The sequence below is a fragment of the Gracilinanus agilis genome, chromosome 4, assembly GCF_016433145.1.
Source record: "Gracilinanus agilis isolate LMUSP501 chromosome 4, AgileGrace, whole genome shotgun sequence".
NCBI classification, from domain to species: domain Eukaryota; kingdom Metazoa; phylum Chordata; class Mammalia; order Didelphimorphia; family Didelphidae; genus Gracilinanus; species Gracilinanus agilis.
Window position 1 is genome coordinate 200,987,284 of NC_058133.1, and position 18,533 is coordinate 201,005,816.

Consider the following 18,533-nt stretch of genomic DNA (forward strand, 5'->3'; position numbering starts at 1 on the left):
CCCATCCCTTCGGTCCCCTCCCAGCTCTCAGGGCTCTAGTCATGACTATATATGAGAGCCCAAGAGGGCACTTAGTCTAACCCTTTCATTTTACAGAGGTCCAAAGGAGAGGAAGTGATTTGCTCAGGGTCACAGGATCTCTCTCTCTCTCTCTCTCTCTCTCTCTCTCTCTCTCTCTCTCTCTCTCTCTCTCTCTCTCTCTCTGTCTTCTTCCAATAGTGCAGGATTCTAAAATTTCAGTGAAGAAATTATTCTAGACCATAGACTCTTTGAGGGGAGGCACGAGTCTTAAGTAAATATTTATTGAATTATCAGTTCAATCAAACTAAAAAAAATCCCCCTTTTCTCCCACTTCTTTGGCCCCCTCCTGTCCTGGGACTCCTGTTGCCAAGGTGTACATTTGCTTTGCTGAGCCTGGTGGTTGGTTCTGATGTAATATCTGTGTGCCATCAGAAACCCAAATCCAAGGAGTGTCTAGTGGGTAGTTGACTGAAGGGCAGACAGCCCCAGTGGTTTGAGAATGGAGAGGAAAAAGGCTCTACTTGGCCCAGCCAACTGCTCCCCCATCTTCTACCTGCATTTTTCAGCAAAGGCTTCCTGGCCTTTGAGGTTGGGAAGCCATCTGTCTCTTCCTTGGTTCCCCCTTTGCTCAGGGTCCTCCAAGGATCAGAGAACTTTATTTGCTTTTTAATTATTGGAAGCAAGAAATCTGAGGCAGGTTGGGCTGAATGAATGGAGTGCTGGATTTGGAGTCAGAAGGCCTGGGTGGGACTCCTGGTGCCCACTCTTGTTAGCTATGTAAGATTATTTTTTCTGACCTTAAGTTTCCTCACCTGTAAAAAAAGGGACAATTATTCCTGTGGTGTAGAAAAGGGCTGTGTCCATTTTAGATTTCCATAGCGATGTGAGCTATGATAATTATTTTTACCAGTCCTGCCTCAGTGCAAATCTTCAAGGCAACAAGCATTCATTAAGTACCTACTGTGTACCAGTGCTATATTAGGTGCTGGGAAAATATAAAAAAAAGCAAAAGATAGTTCCCTTCTCTTAAAGAACCCTTGATCTAATGGAGGAGATAGCCTACAAACAACCATCTAGAAACAAGTCATCCCCCAAATAAAGTGGAAATCATCAACAGAGGGAAGATACTAGCACTGAAGAATTGGGAGAAGATTCCTATAAAAGCTGGGCTTTGAGCTTTGATTTGAAGGAAGCCAGAAGTTAGAGGTAAGGAGGGAAGCATTCCATAGTTAGGGAGAGCCAGTGAAAGGACACAGAATTGGGAGACGGAGTGTCCTATACTGGGAGATGGAGGAGAGGTCGCTGGACAGAAAGCAAACCAAGAGGGGTGTAAGGCATCAGAAGCCTGGAAAGGGAAGGGAATGAGCATTTTATAAAAGACCTGTGTACCGTGCTAAGTGAAAGTGACTTATAAATATTGCCTTGTTTGAGCATCACAACCACCCTTAAAGGTAGGGGCTATGATTATGGCCCTTTTACAGTTGAGGAAATGGAGGCAAACAGTGGTTAAGTGACTTGCCAGGGGGTCACATAAGGGTCTGAGGCAGGATTTGACCTGGAATCCTCCTGACCCCAGGCCTGGGCATTAGTTCTATCCACCTAACCACCAGTTGCTCCCTTAAGAGAAGAGGTTGTGGAAGGTTTGATCTTGGACATGATGTGGAGCTCCTGAAGGGTACTAAATTAGAGGGGTGAAGGGTCAGAGCTGGACTTTAGAAAGATCGCTTTGACCACTGTGGAGGATGGACTGGAGTAGGGAAAGAGGTCCAGGGGAAAGAATGCTTGATCTGAAAGTCAGATGACTTGGGTTAGAAGCTAATGCTGCCTGCAACTCCAGGTCCCAGGCTCCTGGCCTGCAAAAGGAAGGCCTTGGACTATGGAGACTTTCTAGGGTCTTTCCTTATGAATGGATTTGGGGGTGAGGGCATGGGCCATTTGCAAAAATCTGCATTGCATTCCTGTCTTGGTGATCTTTTTCTGGGGATTTCCTCTGGGCCTGCCTGACTTTTACCAACCCTTTCATGACTGACAGAGAGAGAGAGAGAAAGAGAGAGAGAGAGAGAGAGAGAGAGAGAGTTGTGTGTGTGTGTGTGTGTGTGTGTGTGTGTGTGTGTGTGTGTGTAGCTCTGAGGGGGGAGGGGGGAGGGGGGCATTCTTCCACCCCTTGCCCCCTCTTCCATTGGTGATATCATTGGCCCTTCTCGATGGTGGGAGGTACAGAGGTGGGGGGTTTGCAGCTCAGCCCCTTTCTCCAGGTCAGGAGACAGAAAGACCTTTGTAGACTTAAAGAGAGAGTAGGGGCAGGCCCAGGCCCCAACTGTTTCTGGCAAAGGGACAGTATAGGCAGCTGGGCCCCAACTGCTTCATCTTCTTTCCCTGGCTATACCCAGGGAGATTACATTGGCTTGTCTGGCTGTCCCCTTGCTCCTCCCCATTCCTTTTTCCTGGCTCAGAGGGCTTTCTCCGAGGTGAAGTGATAGCCCTGGGAGAAGATAGGCCCCCAAAACGAAGAGGGGTTTTCTCCTGCAGACTGTGAACCTTTGGGGCCTTAGTCTTCTTCCCTTCAGTCTCTTTTTGGGAGCCATTTTTTCCTTTTTGAATTCCAAAAATGATTACAGCTCGAAAACCTCTCAGTATACAAGCTGTAGATGAGTTAGGTGAACTACAGATACAAAGGCTCTTAACTTAAAACCAGCTTGTGGAAGCTTCATTCATTTCTACGGCCCTAGAATCAAAATCTCAGTTAGAAGGGACCTCAGAATCAAGTCCATGTTATCAATGCTTCTGGGATATCAATCAACTTCCCAAAGGCTCCTCTCACCATCCCTGAGCCTTCACAGATCAAAATACCCAGAGGCAAATAAATAGGTGGCTCAGTGGACAGAGACAAAGGCCTGGAGTTAGGAGGACCTGGGTTCAAGTTTGGCCTCAGACACTTCCTGTGTGTCCCTGAGGAAGTCACTTAATCCCCATTGCCTAGCCCTTGCTACTCTTCTGCCTAGGAACCAACATAGTATTGATTCTAAGATGGAAGGTAAAGGTTTAAAAAAGAAAGAATAGAAATCAGTTAGATTAATCAGTACTTGAATAGGAATTCCCTCTTCACCATCCTAACAAAGGGTCTACTAGACTCCTCTGGACCTCGGAAGAATGAGAACTCCTTTCCTACTGAGGCAGGCATTCTATTTATGCATGGATGGCTAGGCAGGTTTTTCCTGACCATAGTATTCACATACCATATATGCCATCTCACTCTTCCATCTATGACTTTTGAGCATCCTGGAAGAGGGAGAGGAGCCTTGGGGCTGATGATGTTTAATAGCTGGCACTCCAGAAAATGGATGAGATTCGTTCGTCACATTTAATCTGAATTATTAACATTTTCTCCCATCTTTTTCTTAAATCTAGACAATCAATAAACAATAAATCAAGCCCTGTTTTGTAGTACTTCCTGATGTGTGAGTTGCAAATGCTCACACTGACAATTTGACAGTTGGCTTTTTTGAGTTGTCTTCTGGCATGCACACACACAGACACCCTGACTTGTTGGCTATCTTCCTGCTAGCCTTGAACTGACTTCCTCTGGACCAGTGAACCTCCAGAAACCATGCCCTGGGGGCCTTCAACCACTCAAGTCCTGGCTAGTAAGAACAAGCTCCAGGCCGGGCCCCTGTACAGGCCAGCCTTGGCCCTGCTTCTCCAGACCATGCTTCCAGCCACAGGGTGCGCCCCCATCCCCACCTCCTCCCCACTGCTTGCTCTGGGAACTGTAATGAAGTCAATACTGCCATTGCTTCTGGGAAAGGCCGAGTCAAGCCACTTTCCTGAAGGCTCCACTCACCATTCCAGGACTGACCAAACTGAAACACCCTTTCTTGACCACTGCTCCCTGTTAGAATAGAAGTCCCATGGCAGAAACTTTCTCACTTGTATATTTGTATCTCACAGGCCACAGAGTACCTCTATAAGTGCTTTTTATTCATGACTTCTAGTTATGTTTTCTGGTGACTAAGGAAAGAAAGAATGAGAAGGGGACAGTTAAGTGGTCCAGGAGTTAGAGAGCCAGGCCTGGAGTCCAGAGGCCCTGGGTTCAAATCTAGCCTCAGGCACTGTTGAGCTCTATGACCCTGGACAATGGCCTAGCCCTTACATATTCTTTGGCCTTGGAACTCATACTTGTATCAATTCTTTTTTAAACCCTTACCTTCTGTCTTAGAATTGATATTGTATATTGGTTCCAAGGCAGAAGAGGGTCTGGGCTAGGCAATGAGGGTTAAGTGACTTACCTAGGGTCACACAGCTAGGAATATTTGAGGCCAGATTTGAACCTAGGACCTCCTGTCTCTAGATCTGGCTTTCTATCCACTGAGCCACCCAGCTGCCTTCTAAATTCTATGACAGAAAGTAAGGGTTTAAAAAAAAAGTGATTGAATGAAAACCATTTATTAAGGACCTACTATGTTCCAGGCACTGTGCTCAGTGCTGCAGATGTAATTACAAGCAGCCAAAGGGGTCCTTGCCCTGAAAGTGCTTAGAAAAAAACAAATATATACCTAGATATACACATATAAGATACACACATGTATAGTGTAAGGAATTAAGGGTTTGACTAAATATGTGAGAATTCTAATATGGTGGTCACCAATTTAAAGTATTATAGTTCAAGTCAATATGACTTAATAGATTTTATTTACAAAGAGGTAGAAAGAGTGAAAGTAGAGAAATACAAAAAGAAGGTAGAGAAGATGTCTAGGCTATCACACTAAATATTGCTCCCCGTGCTCGGCTCAGCCCCATAGAGCTTGTTAACCCTTAACCAGAGGACTCAGTGTTCCACCCATTTGGCCTCCTTCAAGAGGAGAAGGCCTCTCCAGAACTAATCTCTTTCCAGAATCCAGGAAAGGAAGTCCAGCTACTCACTCACCCAAGAAACAGTCCAAGAGCCAAGGACCCAAGTTGAAGCCAAGGTCCAGGTCTAAAGTTGTAGCTCCAAGAGTCAGCCCCAGTCCAAGATCCTCTGAGCTCCAGATTCAGGTAGAAGAGGACCTCAAGCTGAAGCCTTTCAGGACTTTTTATAGTCATTTTTTGTCCCTTTCCCTCTTCACAGGGGCCAATCACAGCTTCCAAATTGCCTAGTACTGCCCAAGGGGTCAGTGTCTGTGAGATCCACTTCTCACCCTTTGAAGCTGTCAACTCTTATCAAAGGACTCACAAGTTTCTGATTGATTGAGTTAAAAGGGTGGAGCTCTCCAAGTAAGTGACTTGTGAATCAAGTAAGTGACATTTTACAGTTTAAGACTATCGCCTTGCTGTCAAGAAGGGTTAGGGGAGATCCTGTGCTTCATCATGGTCCTTTGGAATTATAGTCTGCCATTGCATTGATCATAGTTTTAAAGTCTTTATGTCACTGTAAATTGTTCTCCTAGTTCTGCTTCCTTCTTCATCAGTTTCTCATAGGTCTTCTGAAACTGTCCATTTTGTCACTTTTTAGGACACAATAATATTCTGCTACATTCATATACCCTAGTTTTCTCAACTATTCTCCAATGGATGGATGTCCCTCTTGTTTCTAGAGCCACTATAAATATTTTTATACATATTGTTCCTCTTTCTATGATATACAGTAGGGCCCTATATCCATGAGACATATCCTGTAAGACCTACTGGGAATAGCTAAAATTGTGGACAGTACTGGAACCTATATAGACAGTTCTCAATTTAACTTTTAATATCTATGTTAACTTTATTGTATAATACTGGAATCTTTCTCTTTTCCCACTCCTTCCCCTTGACTTGGTGCTCTGTGGCCTCCTTCCCTCAAAAAAAAAAAACACCTAAAAAATAAAAGAACCCTCCATGTGAAAACAGAAGACCTGACTCATAAAGAGACCAGCACTTTGGGCAGCCCAAAAGCCCTCTGGTGCAGAAAGAGACCTATGTCCCACTCTTTCCACCTGGCTGTTGGCCAAAGTGTCTGTCTTCCATTTGTATGTGCTCAGGTACAGCTCTCTGTCCTGGCCTCCCTATTTCTTTGAACCACGTGCAGGCCCCCTTCTTCATCCAGTGGCAGCTCCTTACTCTCTTTCCCTGGGAATTCAACATTGACCAGGGGTAACTGAAACCATGGGAAGCAAAACTCTGAATAAAGTGGGGAAGAGCACTACTATAATAGTTTCTGGGGGGGCAGCTGGGTGGCTCAGTGGATGGAGAGCCAGGCCTACAGATAGGAGGTCCTAGGTTCAAATTTGATTCCAGACATTTCTTACCTATGTGACCCTGGGCAGTTACTTAACCCCCATTGCCTAGCTCTTACTGCTCTTCTGCCTTGGAACCAATACACAGTATTGATTCTAAGATGGAAGATAAGAGTTTTTAGGAAAAAACAATAGTTTCTACCACAGCCTTTGCCCAGAACAGATCAGATCTTCTAAAGTTTCCCATAATGGGAAACAGATTGATGAGACACTGAGCAAGTTTCCATGTTTCCAGAGGCATGAAAATGTTTTTTTTTTTTTTTTAAGAGTTTGCTATCTTCTCTTCTATTGCCACTGAGAGTCACTTGTTTTTTGAGAGTCACCCCCTTTTGGGGGGCAGAGAGAATAGAAGGACAATCTGCACTTAGACTGAGGCTCCCTGCCCCACATTTGACTAAAATATACTTTTGGGGGCAGCCAGGTGGCTCAATGGATTGAGAGCCAGGCTTAGAGATGGGAAGTCCTGGATTCAAATATGACCTCAAGACACTTCCTGGCTATGTGACCCTGGGCAAGTCATTTAACCCCCATTGCCTAGTCCTTACTGCTCTTCTGCCTTGGAACTAATACACAGTATTGATTCCAGGATAGAAAGTAAAGGTTTACTAAAAATAAATAAATAAAGTACACTTTGGGGACTGGGCTTCCCCTACCATTAGTAACCACTGCAACCCACAATTATTATTTGCTGAACCTGAGACTGGTGGCAAGAGAACTGAAACCAGCCTGGCTCAGATGGTGAAATAGCATCTATGGAGCAGCTTGAGGACCTGCATGAAGGGTGGCCCAGACTCAAGAGCCCAGCCCTAACAAAACAAGAGTGGGATTGGCAGCTGTAGAGAATTTTGCAGGGGGTGAATTGTGTTCTCACCCTATGCTCCTCTTGCTTTGACTTTCCTAATCTGGAATCTGAAGCTTCGGGCCTGTATACCAGCATCCCTTTTTTGGTTCACCTCTCTTTACTGGTTTAACTATGAACAGTATCTCAGATGTGTAACCCTTTTCCTTTGAGCTTTTCTACTAACTTTGGGGGCCCAAGTGTTCTTGATCAAGCCTTGACATATATACACTGGAAAGAAAAGTTGGGAGTCAATGAACCAGTTAAGTGCCTATTATGTGCTAAGTCCTGAGAAGGCAAAGAATAGTAAAAAGAGTTTCTGCCCTCAAGAAACTCATTTTTTTAATTGATTTTTTTCAGATTTAAATATTTTATTTTTTAAGAAAAATTTTCCATGGTTACATGATTCCTGTTTTTACTTTCTCCTTCACCCCTCTTTCAACCCCTCCCCCCATATCCAAAGGGCATTTCCACTGGTTTTAACCTGTGTGATCAGTCAAGACTTATTTACATATTATTGATAGTTGCATTGGTGTGGTCATTTAGTGTCGTCTACATCCCCAACCATGGCCGCATCAACCCATGTGTTTAAGGGGTTGTTTTACTTCTTTGTTTCCACTGCTGCAGTTCTTCCTCTGAATGTGGGTAACATTCCTTTCCATAAATCCCTCAGAATTGTCCTGGGTCATTGCATTGCTGTCAGTACAGAAGTCCATTACATTCGATTTTACCACAGTGTATTGGTCTCTGTGTACAATGTTCTTCTGGCTCTTCTCCTTTCACTCTGCATCAATTCCTGGAGGTCTTTCCAGTTCACATGGAATTCCTCCAGTTTATTATTCCTTTGAGCACAATAGTATTCCATCACCAGCATATACCACAATTTGTTCAGCCATTAAGAAACTCATATTCTAATGGGGAAGACAAAATATAAATAACTAGTAGCACAGGGGGCAGCTGGTGGCTCAGTGGATTGAGAGCCAGGTCAAGAAATGGGAGGTTCTGGGTTCAAATTTGACCTCAGACACTTCCTAGATGGGTGACCCTGGCCAAGTCACTTAATCCCCATTGCCTAGTCCTTAACTGCCCTTCCACCTTGGAACCAATAGGCAATATTGATTCTAAGATGGAAGGTGAGGGTTTTAATAAAAAAAATTTTAAGTAACTAAATTTGGGTAATCCAAAAGGCATTAGCAGCCAGAGGAAAGCAGGAAGGGTCTCCTAGAAAAGGAGAGAATTGAGCTGAGCCTTGAAGGGAGCCTAGGAAACTTAAGAGGCTGAAGTGATGGTGCGGAGCAGTGTGTGTGTGTGTGTGTGTGTGTGTGTGTGTGTGTGTGTGTGTGGAGTGGAATCAGATGAAATGTCCTAGAAACTTCAAGTAGGCCAATGCAAATGGATCATCAAGCTTGGGAAGGGGAATCACGGATTAGGAATTTTGAAACAGTAAGAAAGGGTCCAGGCACCTAGGTAGCGCAATGGATAGATTGTCAGACCTGCTGTCAAGAGGACCTGGGTGCCAATCTGGCTTCAGACACTTCTGAGTTATGTGACCCTGGGCAAGTCACTTGAATCCTAATTGTCTAGCCCTTACTGCCCTTTTGCCTTAGAATGGATATGATTCTAAGACAGAAGGTAAGGGTTTTAAAAACAAAACAAAACAATAGAAAGGGTCTGAGAGAAGGTTGGGTGGAGTTTCTCCATTTTCCTGGCATTGTTTTTATGAATAAACCATATGGCCATGGAGAATTAAATATTCAGTATCTAATAAGTATATGTGGACCTTTGAGAAGGAAAATTCCAAGTGGGGAATGCAGACAGAGCCATAGATTTTCCTATAACTTCTCCATAATTCTGAATGCTATTTCATCACTGGGGCTGATGAGTGGCCCAGTAGATAGAGCACTGGGATTAAAATCAGGACAATTCATTTTCCTGAATTAAAATCCAGCCTCAGACATTTATAAATTTTGTGACTCTGGGAAAGTCACTTAATTCTGCCTCAGTTTCCTCATCTATCAAATGAGTTGGAGAAGGAAATGGCAAACCACTGGCAGTATCTTTGCCAAGAAAACCCCAGATGGGTTCACAAAGAGTCAGAAACAACTGAACAGCATTTCATCATTCCCCACTCAGACATTTGGAAGGCTTCAGTTATGCCACAGGGAGAAACTCAACCAGACTGCATGTTTGCTGACTTGAGAACAGGGAAGACAAATCCAATATCATACTCTATCTCTGGGTAATTAATAAAGTGATATCCTTGCCTTCTATAGGTGTAAGTGAACCAATCTGTGTGGGCTGCTATCACTGCTTCTAGCTACCATATACACTGCTCCCACTCTAGTTTCTTCTTTTCTGGTTTAATCATCCCTAGTTCCTCTGATCCATTCTCGGTATATAGTTCCTAGTCCTCTGACTGCTCTAGTCACCCTCTTCAGGATCAACTTCAGTTTGCCAATGTTCTCAAAATATAGCACCCAGAATGGAACACACACAGTACTTTGGACGTCTCCGCACCGGGGCATCAGTCATCTCCATCATTTTGGATTCTGCTCCTCCGTGGATTCAATGCAAGTTCAAGTTAGCTATTTTCTACTGACTTGTCACATTGCTGACTCATGCAGAGCTTTCTGTCTACGAAAATCCTCTGGTCTTTTTGAAATGAATGATATCTAGCTCTTGCATTCTGCATTTACATAGCTGATTCTATTCATTCTTAGTAATTTCTCCTGCTTTTCCTTCCAGTTAGACAAGGACCAAAGTGAACCTTTTTAGATTCTTTATTTTTTTCTTTTCTAGTTCCCCTCTTTTTTCTTCTCCAAGTCTAAGTCAGCTGCCTGGGGCCCTATCTTGTTCTCCATCCACCCCCCCAACTCTGAATCCTTACTAGCTAAGGACCCCCCACCCCTCTCAGAATTCCACTTAGAAAAGAAATCCCCCTGAATCAGTCTGTCTCCTTCCTAGATGGATAATCTTCCTTGAGCTTGCTCTCCAGCTTTTAAGCCTCATTCTATAATGACTGCTCCCAGTGGCTCTTAATGCAGCTCTCTCCCATTTTCTCCTGCTTTCTGTCTCTTTTCTTCCTTACCTTTCTGAACTCCTAGTTGATTTAAAAGCTCTAAGACTCCTTTCGAGCCTGCTGCCTGGAGTCCCCCATCTAGGGTTCTGCTCTTGTCATGACCATCATGGAGCCCATCTGTCAAACAGTTCTTGCTCAGGACAAACACCAGCATGCCTAAAACCCAATTTACATTATGATTATTCATACTCTATCCATATGGGGTGCTCTTTAAATCCACCTAAAATTTGAGAGGAGGGAGGAGTTAACACTGGACTCATTATCATTTGTTTACATTTGTGATCCCCCATAGAACTGTGAGCTTAGAGCAGTTCTCTTTTTCAGGATAAAAAACGTGATCATGGCTTTCTTTTACAATCCCTTATCACCCTAGGCTGAAGGTAAGATGGTACCTCAAAGGCAAGAAAGAGAAGGCGCCCAGACTACTTAAGGTGGGGTGACTTTTATCAAAGGCAACCAGGAAAACCGGGATAACGAGGCCACTGGGACGTTTTGGGGGCACAGCCTGCAGCTGCTATCCTAGCCCCTTGCCCCACCACCACGGGGCAGATCCCGCTGTCCACTGTGTGGGTCTTGCAGGGAGTGGGGGGTTGGGGAGCCTCCATGGGCCGCTCTGGGATCATCTCTTTGAACATCCTCCTCTCATCCCAGTCTCACTGCGGCAGAAAGTCTAAGGGAGGAGACGACAGGAAAAGGGGAAAATAACATCTCCCGCCCGCAGGCCAGACTCCCCGCCCGCCCCCCCCCAGGACCCTCCTTCTTTCTCCCCGGGAATAATCTGTGTGTCTCTGGGGAAAGGACCCCCATCCAAAGCCGGGGGAAGGAAATGGGAGGAAAATGTGTGTTTGGAAAAAAGCTGGCCTCAGGCCAGCTCCCGAGGAGGACCGCAGAGCCGGGCAGAGCCGGGCCGGCCCTCTCCTCGGCAATTTAACCTCCCTCACTCTTTCCCCAGCGGGCCTCAGACACGGTCAGGTTGGGGGGGGGGGAGGGGCACAGACCCAGCCCCGAACCCCAAACGGTGGGAAGGCGTTGTGGGGGTTCCCGCAGTGGGGAATGGAACGGGCACATCGGGACGTCGTGCCCCCCCTCCCCCAAGGCCCCTACGGAGGGCGGAGCCTGAATCCTGGGGAGAACCTCCGGGGCTCAGGCTTCTCCCCCTTTCCTTCAGCCTCAGCTCGACACTGACACCTGCAGGTCTGGGCCTTTCATTGCAGGAGGAGCTGAGCCAGGGACCCGAGAAAGATTGAGTCATTGCCCGAAATCCCCCGGGGCCGCCCCAATGGGCAGAGTAGGAGAGGTCGGGGGAAGGAGGGAGAGAGGGAGGGGATGGCGGTAGCCTCACCCATGGGCCCGGAGCACTATCTGGGTCCTCTGCTAATGAGGCCAATTGCGGGGAACACATTTAATGGGGAAGAAGTTAGCCTGATAGAATATAATTATAGGTTCATAAAGGGAAGGGACTTTAGACCTTAGAGATAGCCTAGTCCAACTCCCACATCTTAGGGAGAAGGAAACTGAGGCCTTGGGAAGAGGTGACTTGCCCAAGGACATGCAGTAAATAAATGGTGGAGCTAGGGGTCTTGAGACACACTACTAGGTTTGAATTCCATTCCTGTCTCTCAGCCTATAAGTCCAATTGGGCAGAGTTCTATCTCTTAATGGCCAAGGGGTAGAGGGCTGGATTTGGAGTCCAAAAGGCCAGAGTTCAAATCCTGCCTCAAGCACTTACTATAAACTTTGTGACCCTGGGTAGGCCACTTAAGTTCCTGTTAAATGTAAGTTTCCTTATCAGTAAAATGAGGGGATTCATTTAGCTCAACTGTGTTCTGAACCTATGATGTTATAAATTAATCCCCCCTGAACCCTCTTAGGTAAAATGTAAATGACTGTAAATCTGTAAAATGAGGTGATGGCACTAGATTGGTGATGGCGAACTTATGACACACATGTCCATGTGTAGCCATTTTCGATGACATGAGAAGAATGGGGCCGCATGTCAAGGATAAAACATTTGCTGTAGTATAGTGTAGACACTCTTTGCACTACAGATGACAATTCTACATATATTAATTTACCTATTTTTGGTTTATTAAATACAGTTATATATTACAGTTATACATTTTGTTATTTAAACTATAAATATCATGAAATTATGTTTTTTTTCTCAAAGTGACACACCACCCAAGTTATGCTTGTTTTTTTGGTGAATTTTGACACACTCAAAAGGTTGCCCATCACTGCACCAGATAGACCCTAACTAAGGTCCAATTCTAAAATGTTGGGGGCAGCTGAATGGCACAGTGGATAGAGAGCTAGGCCTAGAGACAAGAGGTCCCAGATTCAAATATGACCTCAGACACTTCCTAACTGTGTGACCCTGGGCAAGTCACTTAACCCCCATTGCCTAGCCCTTAGAACCAACACATAGTATTGATTCCATGACACAAGGAAAGGGTTTAAAAAAAAAATAAAATGCCGTAGGCCTTGAGGATATTTAGGAATGGTGGCATTTCTCCTAGGGCTTTTAGTTCTCCTTCAAGGTCAGACACCCTGTTTCAGGCAGGACAACAGCCTATGAGGGGAAGAAGGGTGTCTGGCTCTAGAGACCCTCCCAGGGACTTAGCAAACATTTAAGTTAGAGGAGGGAGAAGAGACGGGCTAGGGGAGGAGAGTAAATTAAAGATGATTATCTGTGTTAAGAAAAAGACTAGTCTGGAAAGCTAGGAAGGAAGGGACCAGAGGGGGAAATATTTCAAATGCCAGAGGAGTTTCCATAAAGTTGGTCCTAGAAGTAATAGGGAGCCACTGTCATTTATGGAGTAGTGAGGGAACAGGATCATACTTAGGGAAGGTTTTGGGGACCGCCTCTCCTGGAAGATGCCAAACTCCTGACTCCTGGGCCATCTTCTCAACAACCTCCCCTGGAACCTGTCAAATTGAAATCTAGAAACCCCCAAGTTTGGTTAGCTTGAAAGCTGAAGACCCTAAGTTTGACCTTGTCACATGAGAATTTCTCCCTTTAGGTGGAGCTAGCAGACTCAATCTTTTTTTTGTGCTAGTAGGTTCTCCCATTGTGTCAAAATCCTTTCTCAGGGCAGCCCCTGGCTGGATCCGAAGCTGTCATCTAGCACAGTGTCACTCCCAGGGGTTGGTACTCAGAGTAGCCAGAACCTTGGGCTCTGTGTGGTTTTGAGTGTGTGACTGTGTGGAAGCCTAAAGATTGTACTGTATCCTTCTCCTGATTAAAGACTTGGTTTTTCTGACTATTTAATAGTTCCGTGTCTTTTCCAAGTTAACAAACTTACATATTAACCAGTGCCCCCTCCACCCTAGTCCTTGGGGCCACAGATGAATCAATATTGCACTTATTTATGGAACCGTTTGTCCGTCTCCTCTCCTATGGGCCCACTTAACCATCCTGGTAAATTGTGGGGCTAAAGCCCCTCTCTGATCTTGACTCCTCTGTGTAGCTGGTCTTCCCCATTAGAATGGAAACTCCTAGAGGGCTGAGATCTTCTTTGTCTTTGTAGTTGCATTTTTTAAATCCTTACTTTCTGTCCTAGGAACAACTCTTAGACAGAAAGGCAAATGGGTGACTTATCCAGAATCACACAACTAGGAGGTGTCTGAGGCTAGATTTGAACCCAGGCCCTCCCCACTCAAAACCTGGCCTTCTATCTACTTTGCCTCTGTATTTGTATTCCTAGTCCTTAATACTGTGCTCAGTACCTAGGTAAGCACTTAATTCTTGCTTTTTCATTCAGTTATTCTCTTTCTGATCTCCCCAACATGCCCCTCCACGGAACTTGCCTGTGTCTGTTGAAGATACCATGAGTAACCTTCTAGTTATCCAGATTTATAACTCTGGAGTCATTTTAATGCTTCCCTCTGACTCTCCCCTCCATAGCCAATCAGTTTCTGTCTTATTAGTTCTACCTGGCTTGGTGGCACAGTGAACAGAGTGCCAGGCCTGGAGGCAGGAAAACTCGACTTCATGACTTCAAATCTGGCTTCAGAGACTTAGTCGCTATGTGACCCTGGGCAAGTCACTGAATTCTTTTTGTCTTGGTTTCCTCATCTGGGAAATGAGCTGGAGAAAGAAATGACAGCAAAGCCCAAAGTGGGTCACAAAGAGTTGAATGTGTCTGAAAACAGTTGAACTACAGCAAGTTTGTTTTTTTTTTGTTTGTTTGTTTTTAAACCCTTACCTTCCATCTTGGAGTCAATACTGTATATTGGCTTCAAGGCAGAAGAGTGGTAAGGGTAGGCAAGGGGGGTCAAGTGACTTGCCCAGGGTCACACAGCTGGAAAGTGTATGAGGTCAGATTCGAACCTAGAACCTCCTATCTCTAGGTCTGGCTCTCAATTCACTGAGCTACCCAGCTGTCCCCTACAGCAAGTTTTACTGGTTAACATCTATCGTGTCTTGTCCACCCCTCTCATAATATTCTTACAAAAGCCTCCTAATTAAATCTTTGACTTCCAGTTTCTCCTATCTCCAGCCCATCCTTTCACATAATTGCCAAAATAAAGTTCCCAAAGCACAATCTGACTGTGTCCCTCATCTGCTCAAGAAGATCCAGTGGCTCCCTGTTGCTTCTAGGACATACATATAAAAATATATAAATGTTGGGAATATAGAATATATATAAAATATGTAATAAATATCACATATATAATATAGAAACTATAAACATCTGTTTGGCATTTGAAGACTTGCAATCTGCCCAGACTTTTTGAATGTTACTTCTTTTCACACATTCAGTGTTCCAGCCAAACTAGGCTGCTGTTACTTGCTATTTTTTGAACTTGAACCTGATCTCCTGCCCCAATGCTTATTTTTATTTTTATTTATTTTTTTAAAATTCTTTCCTTCCATCTTGGAATCAATACTATGTATTGGTTCCAAGGCAGAAGAATGGCAAGGGTTAGGCAATGGGGGTTAAGGGACTTGCCCAGGGTCACACAGCTAGAAAGTGTCTGAGGTCAAATTTGAATCCAGGACCTCCTGTCTCATCTCTAGGCCTGGCTTTCAATACACTGAGCCACCCAGCTGCCCCGCTGCCCCAATGCTTCTGCAGAGTCTTTCTCATATGCCTAGTATGTACCCTCTCCTCATCACTACTTCTTAGAATCTCTGGTTTCAGCTCATGTGCTTATCTCCTAAGGGAATCTTCAACTAATCCTTTCCTCAAATAATTATGTCTATACTTGTCATCTTATAGGTATTCCTTATCTCCTTGAAGGTAGAGATGCTAACACTTAAATAATTAAATGAATAAAGTAGGGGGCAGGTGGATGACTCAGTGGATTGAGAGCCAGACTGACAAATAGGAGGTCCTGGATTCAGATTTGGCCTCAGACACTTCCTAGCTGTGTGATCCTGGGCAAGTCACTTAACCCCCTCACCTTTATCACTCTTCTGCCTTGGAACCAATACAGAGTATTGATACTAAGATGGAAGGTAAAGGTTATAAAAATAAAATAAAGTACACGACTAACTAACATTCTGTTAATAAATAATAGAATTTATTGATGGATTTTTAAAAATGAAGGTAGGTTTGTTTTTTGTTATATTTTTGTAACCTGCACCCCTTCTCCCAGGGTCTTGTACGGGAGAGGTGGGAAGAGTTTTGAAAAACAGCTTCTTGTTAGATTGCACTGGATATGGGGAGAGGGAGAGGGATGGACACAGATTCTAAAGAAGCCCTCGGTCCAGGTCCAAGCATCCACATAACCACCAGTTTGAGATCCCAAGAGGAGGGGAGGCCATCCAGCTCCTTTTGGCCTCTGGGCTCTAAAGTGTGACTTCCCGTTCCTAGAGCTCCATCTGGAAAAGGCTGGAGGAAGGCCCTGGGAAAACTGCCCCTCTCTGGCCAGACTCCTGAGAAGGACTGATGGGAATCAGCAAGTCAACATCACAGTTTCTAATGGAAAAAATCTCTCTTTTCCAATAAGGAAGTCAACTTGAAAAATCAAGTAAAGAGCCAAAGGCTGTTTCATGATCCTAGGTACTCAGGACTGTAGAGGGACTTAGAGATAGGTCCCCCTAAGGTGGGAGCCACCAAGGTGAGTGCATAAAAACACCTTCCTGGACTCAACTCTTAAATCTTATTTTTCAGTGTTCCAGAGAATTCTTTCTTTCAATGCAATATATCCCAAATCGATAATACCAATAGCTAGCATTTATTTATTTATTTTTAATTTAAACTTTAAAAAATATATTTACTATTTTTATCATTATTTGTTTTTATTAATTTTTTATTTTAAAAATTACTTATTTATTCATTTTAAAGTATTTTTCCGTGGTTATATGATTCATGTTCTTTCCCTCTCCTTCCCCCACTCCCTGTATAGCTAGTATTTATATAACAATTTACATTTTGCAAAAGTTCTTTATATGGGGCAGCTAGGTCGTTCAGTGCATTGAGAACTGGGCTGAGATGAGAGGTCCTGGGTTCAAATATGACCTCAGATACTTTGTAGCTGTATGATCCTGGGCAAGACCCTTAACTCCTTCCCCCCCTCCCCAAGACCTTACTATTTTCTGCCAATACACAGTATTGATTTTTAGACAGGAGGTAAGGTTTTTGGTTTTTTTTTTTTTTAAGGTTTACAAATATTTATTTAATCCTTACAACAACCCTGAGAGAGGGATTCTGTTATCATCTCCATTTTACAGATGGGAAAACTGAGGCAGAAAGCCATTAAGTCAGTGATGGGCAACCTTTTGAGCTTGGTGTGTCACTTTGAGAAAAAAACCATAATTTCACGATATTTGTAGTTTAAATAACAAAAATGTATAATTATATAACTGTATTTAATAAACCAAAAAAGCAAATTAATATAGGTAGAATTGTCATCCATAGTGCACAGAGTGTTTACACCACACTACAGCAAATGTTTTATCCTCGGCATGCGGCCCCAGACTTCTCGTGTCATCGAAAATGGCTACGTGTGTCTGACACGTGTGTCATAGGTTTGCCATCAACGCATTAAGTGATACCACTAGAAAATATCTCAGGTCAGGTTTGAACTCACCTACCCAGCAACTTCAAATATCCCAAAGTTGTTTTTTTTTTTTTTTTTTTTAATTTTAAACCCTTAACTTCTGTGCATTGACTTATAGGTGGAAGAGTGGTAAGGGTAGGCAATGGGGGTCAAGTGACTTGCCCAGGGTCACACAGCTGGGAAGTGTCTGAGGCCGGATTTGTATCCCAAAGTTTTAAATTTTGAGTTGAATAAACACCAAAGATGATGAACATTTCCATATATGAAGTAGAAATGAAAAGGAGGATAGCACATACAGGGATAAATCTTTATTCGCAATATCTTCAGAGTCAAAGCTCTAGGACCTATGATATATAGGGGTTTTATCACTATAAAGGAAGGTGGAGGCAGGAGTCACAGGAATCTGGTTCTTGAAAAGCAGGAACTTAGAAAGGAATAGCTCAAGAATTGAGTATATGTCTAATATAGTAGTTCTCATTCCTTTAAGGGGTTCACAAGGTTAAAACTATTTTCATGGTAATACTAAGATATTTTAATCTCTAATATGGTATATGTTGATAGATATAATATACACAAGCAAGAGCTCTTGGTAGGATCCTTATTAATTTTATAAATTTATTTTTCTTTATTAAAATTTTTAATTTTTTTCCAGATTATAGGTTTGATACAATTTTTAACAATTCTTTTCTGACATTTTGTGATCCATGTTCTCTCCTTCCCCACTCGACAGCAGGGAATATAATATAGGTTGTACACATGTTATTATACAATACACATTTCCATGTTCATCATATTGTGGAAGAAGACACATATCATTTACACCTGAGAAAAATTCATGGAGGAAATAAAGTGAAGAATGGCATGCTTCAATCTGTATTCAGACTCTGTCAGTTCCTTCTATGGCAGTGGAGAGCCTTTTTCATCATGAGTCCCTTGGAGTTGTCCTGGATCCTTGTATTGCTGTTAATAGTTGTCATTAACAGCTGACCGTCATAGTTTATTGCTGTTATAGTGTACAGTGCTCTCTCCTGGTTCTGTTTACTTCACCTTGCATCATTTCATAAAGGTCTTTTTTGGGTTTTTTTGGTGATAATCTTGTTCTTCATTTTCCTCCCTCCCTCCCTCCCTCCCTCCCTCTCTCCCTCTCTCCCTCCCTCCCTCCCTCCCTCCCTCCCTGTTAGGTTGTCTTGTATTACTTGGTGTGGGGGGTTTCGGGGTATTACTTTATGATCCACGTAGCTGCTGATGCAGCTTCTTAGATTACGTCACAGGGCATGCCCATGTCACGAGAATACAGCATTTCCAGATTGCCATGATGTTATCCTGTGTT

General features: G+C 43.7%; 1 protein-coding gene across 1 annotated transcript in view; it reads left to right on the top strand.

Annotated features, from left to right (window-relative positions):
- Positions 1 to 3,628: 3,628 nt before the first annotated feature.
- The window catches only part of FMNL1 (formin like 1), an 88,215-nt gene continuing 73,310 nt past the window's right edge, over positions 3,629 to 18,533 (top strand). The window contains exon 1 of the mRNA XM_044675125.1: positions 3,629 to 3,744. Coding sequence (XP_044531060.1) covers positions 3,629 to 3,744 — 116 coding nt within the window. The remainder of the gene's footprint in view (positions 3,745 to 18,533) is intronic.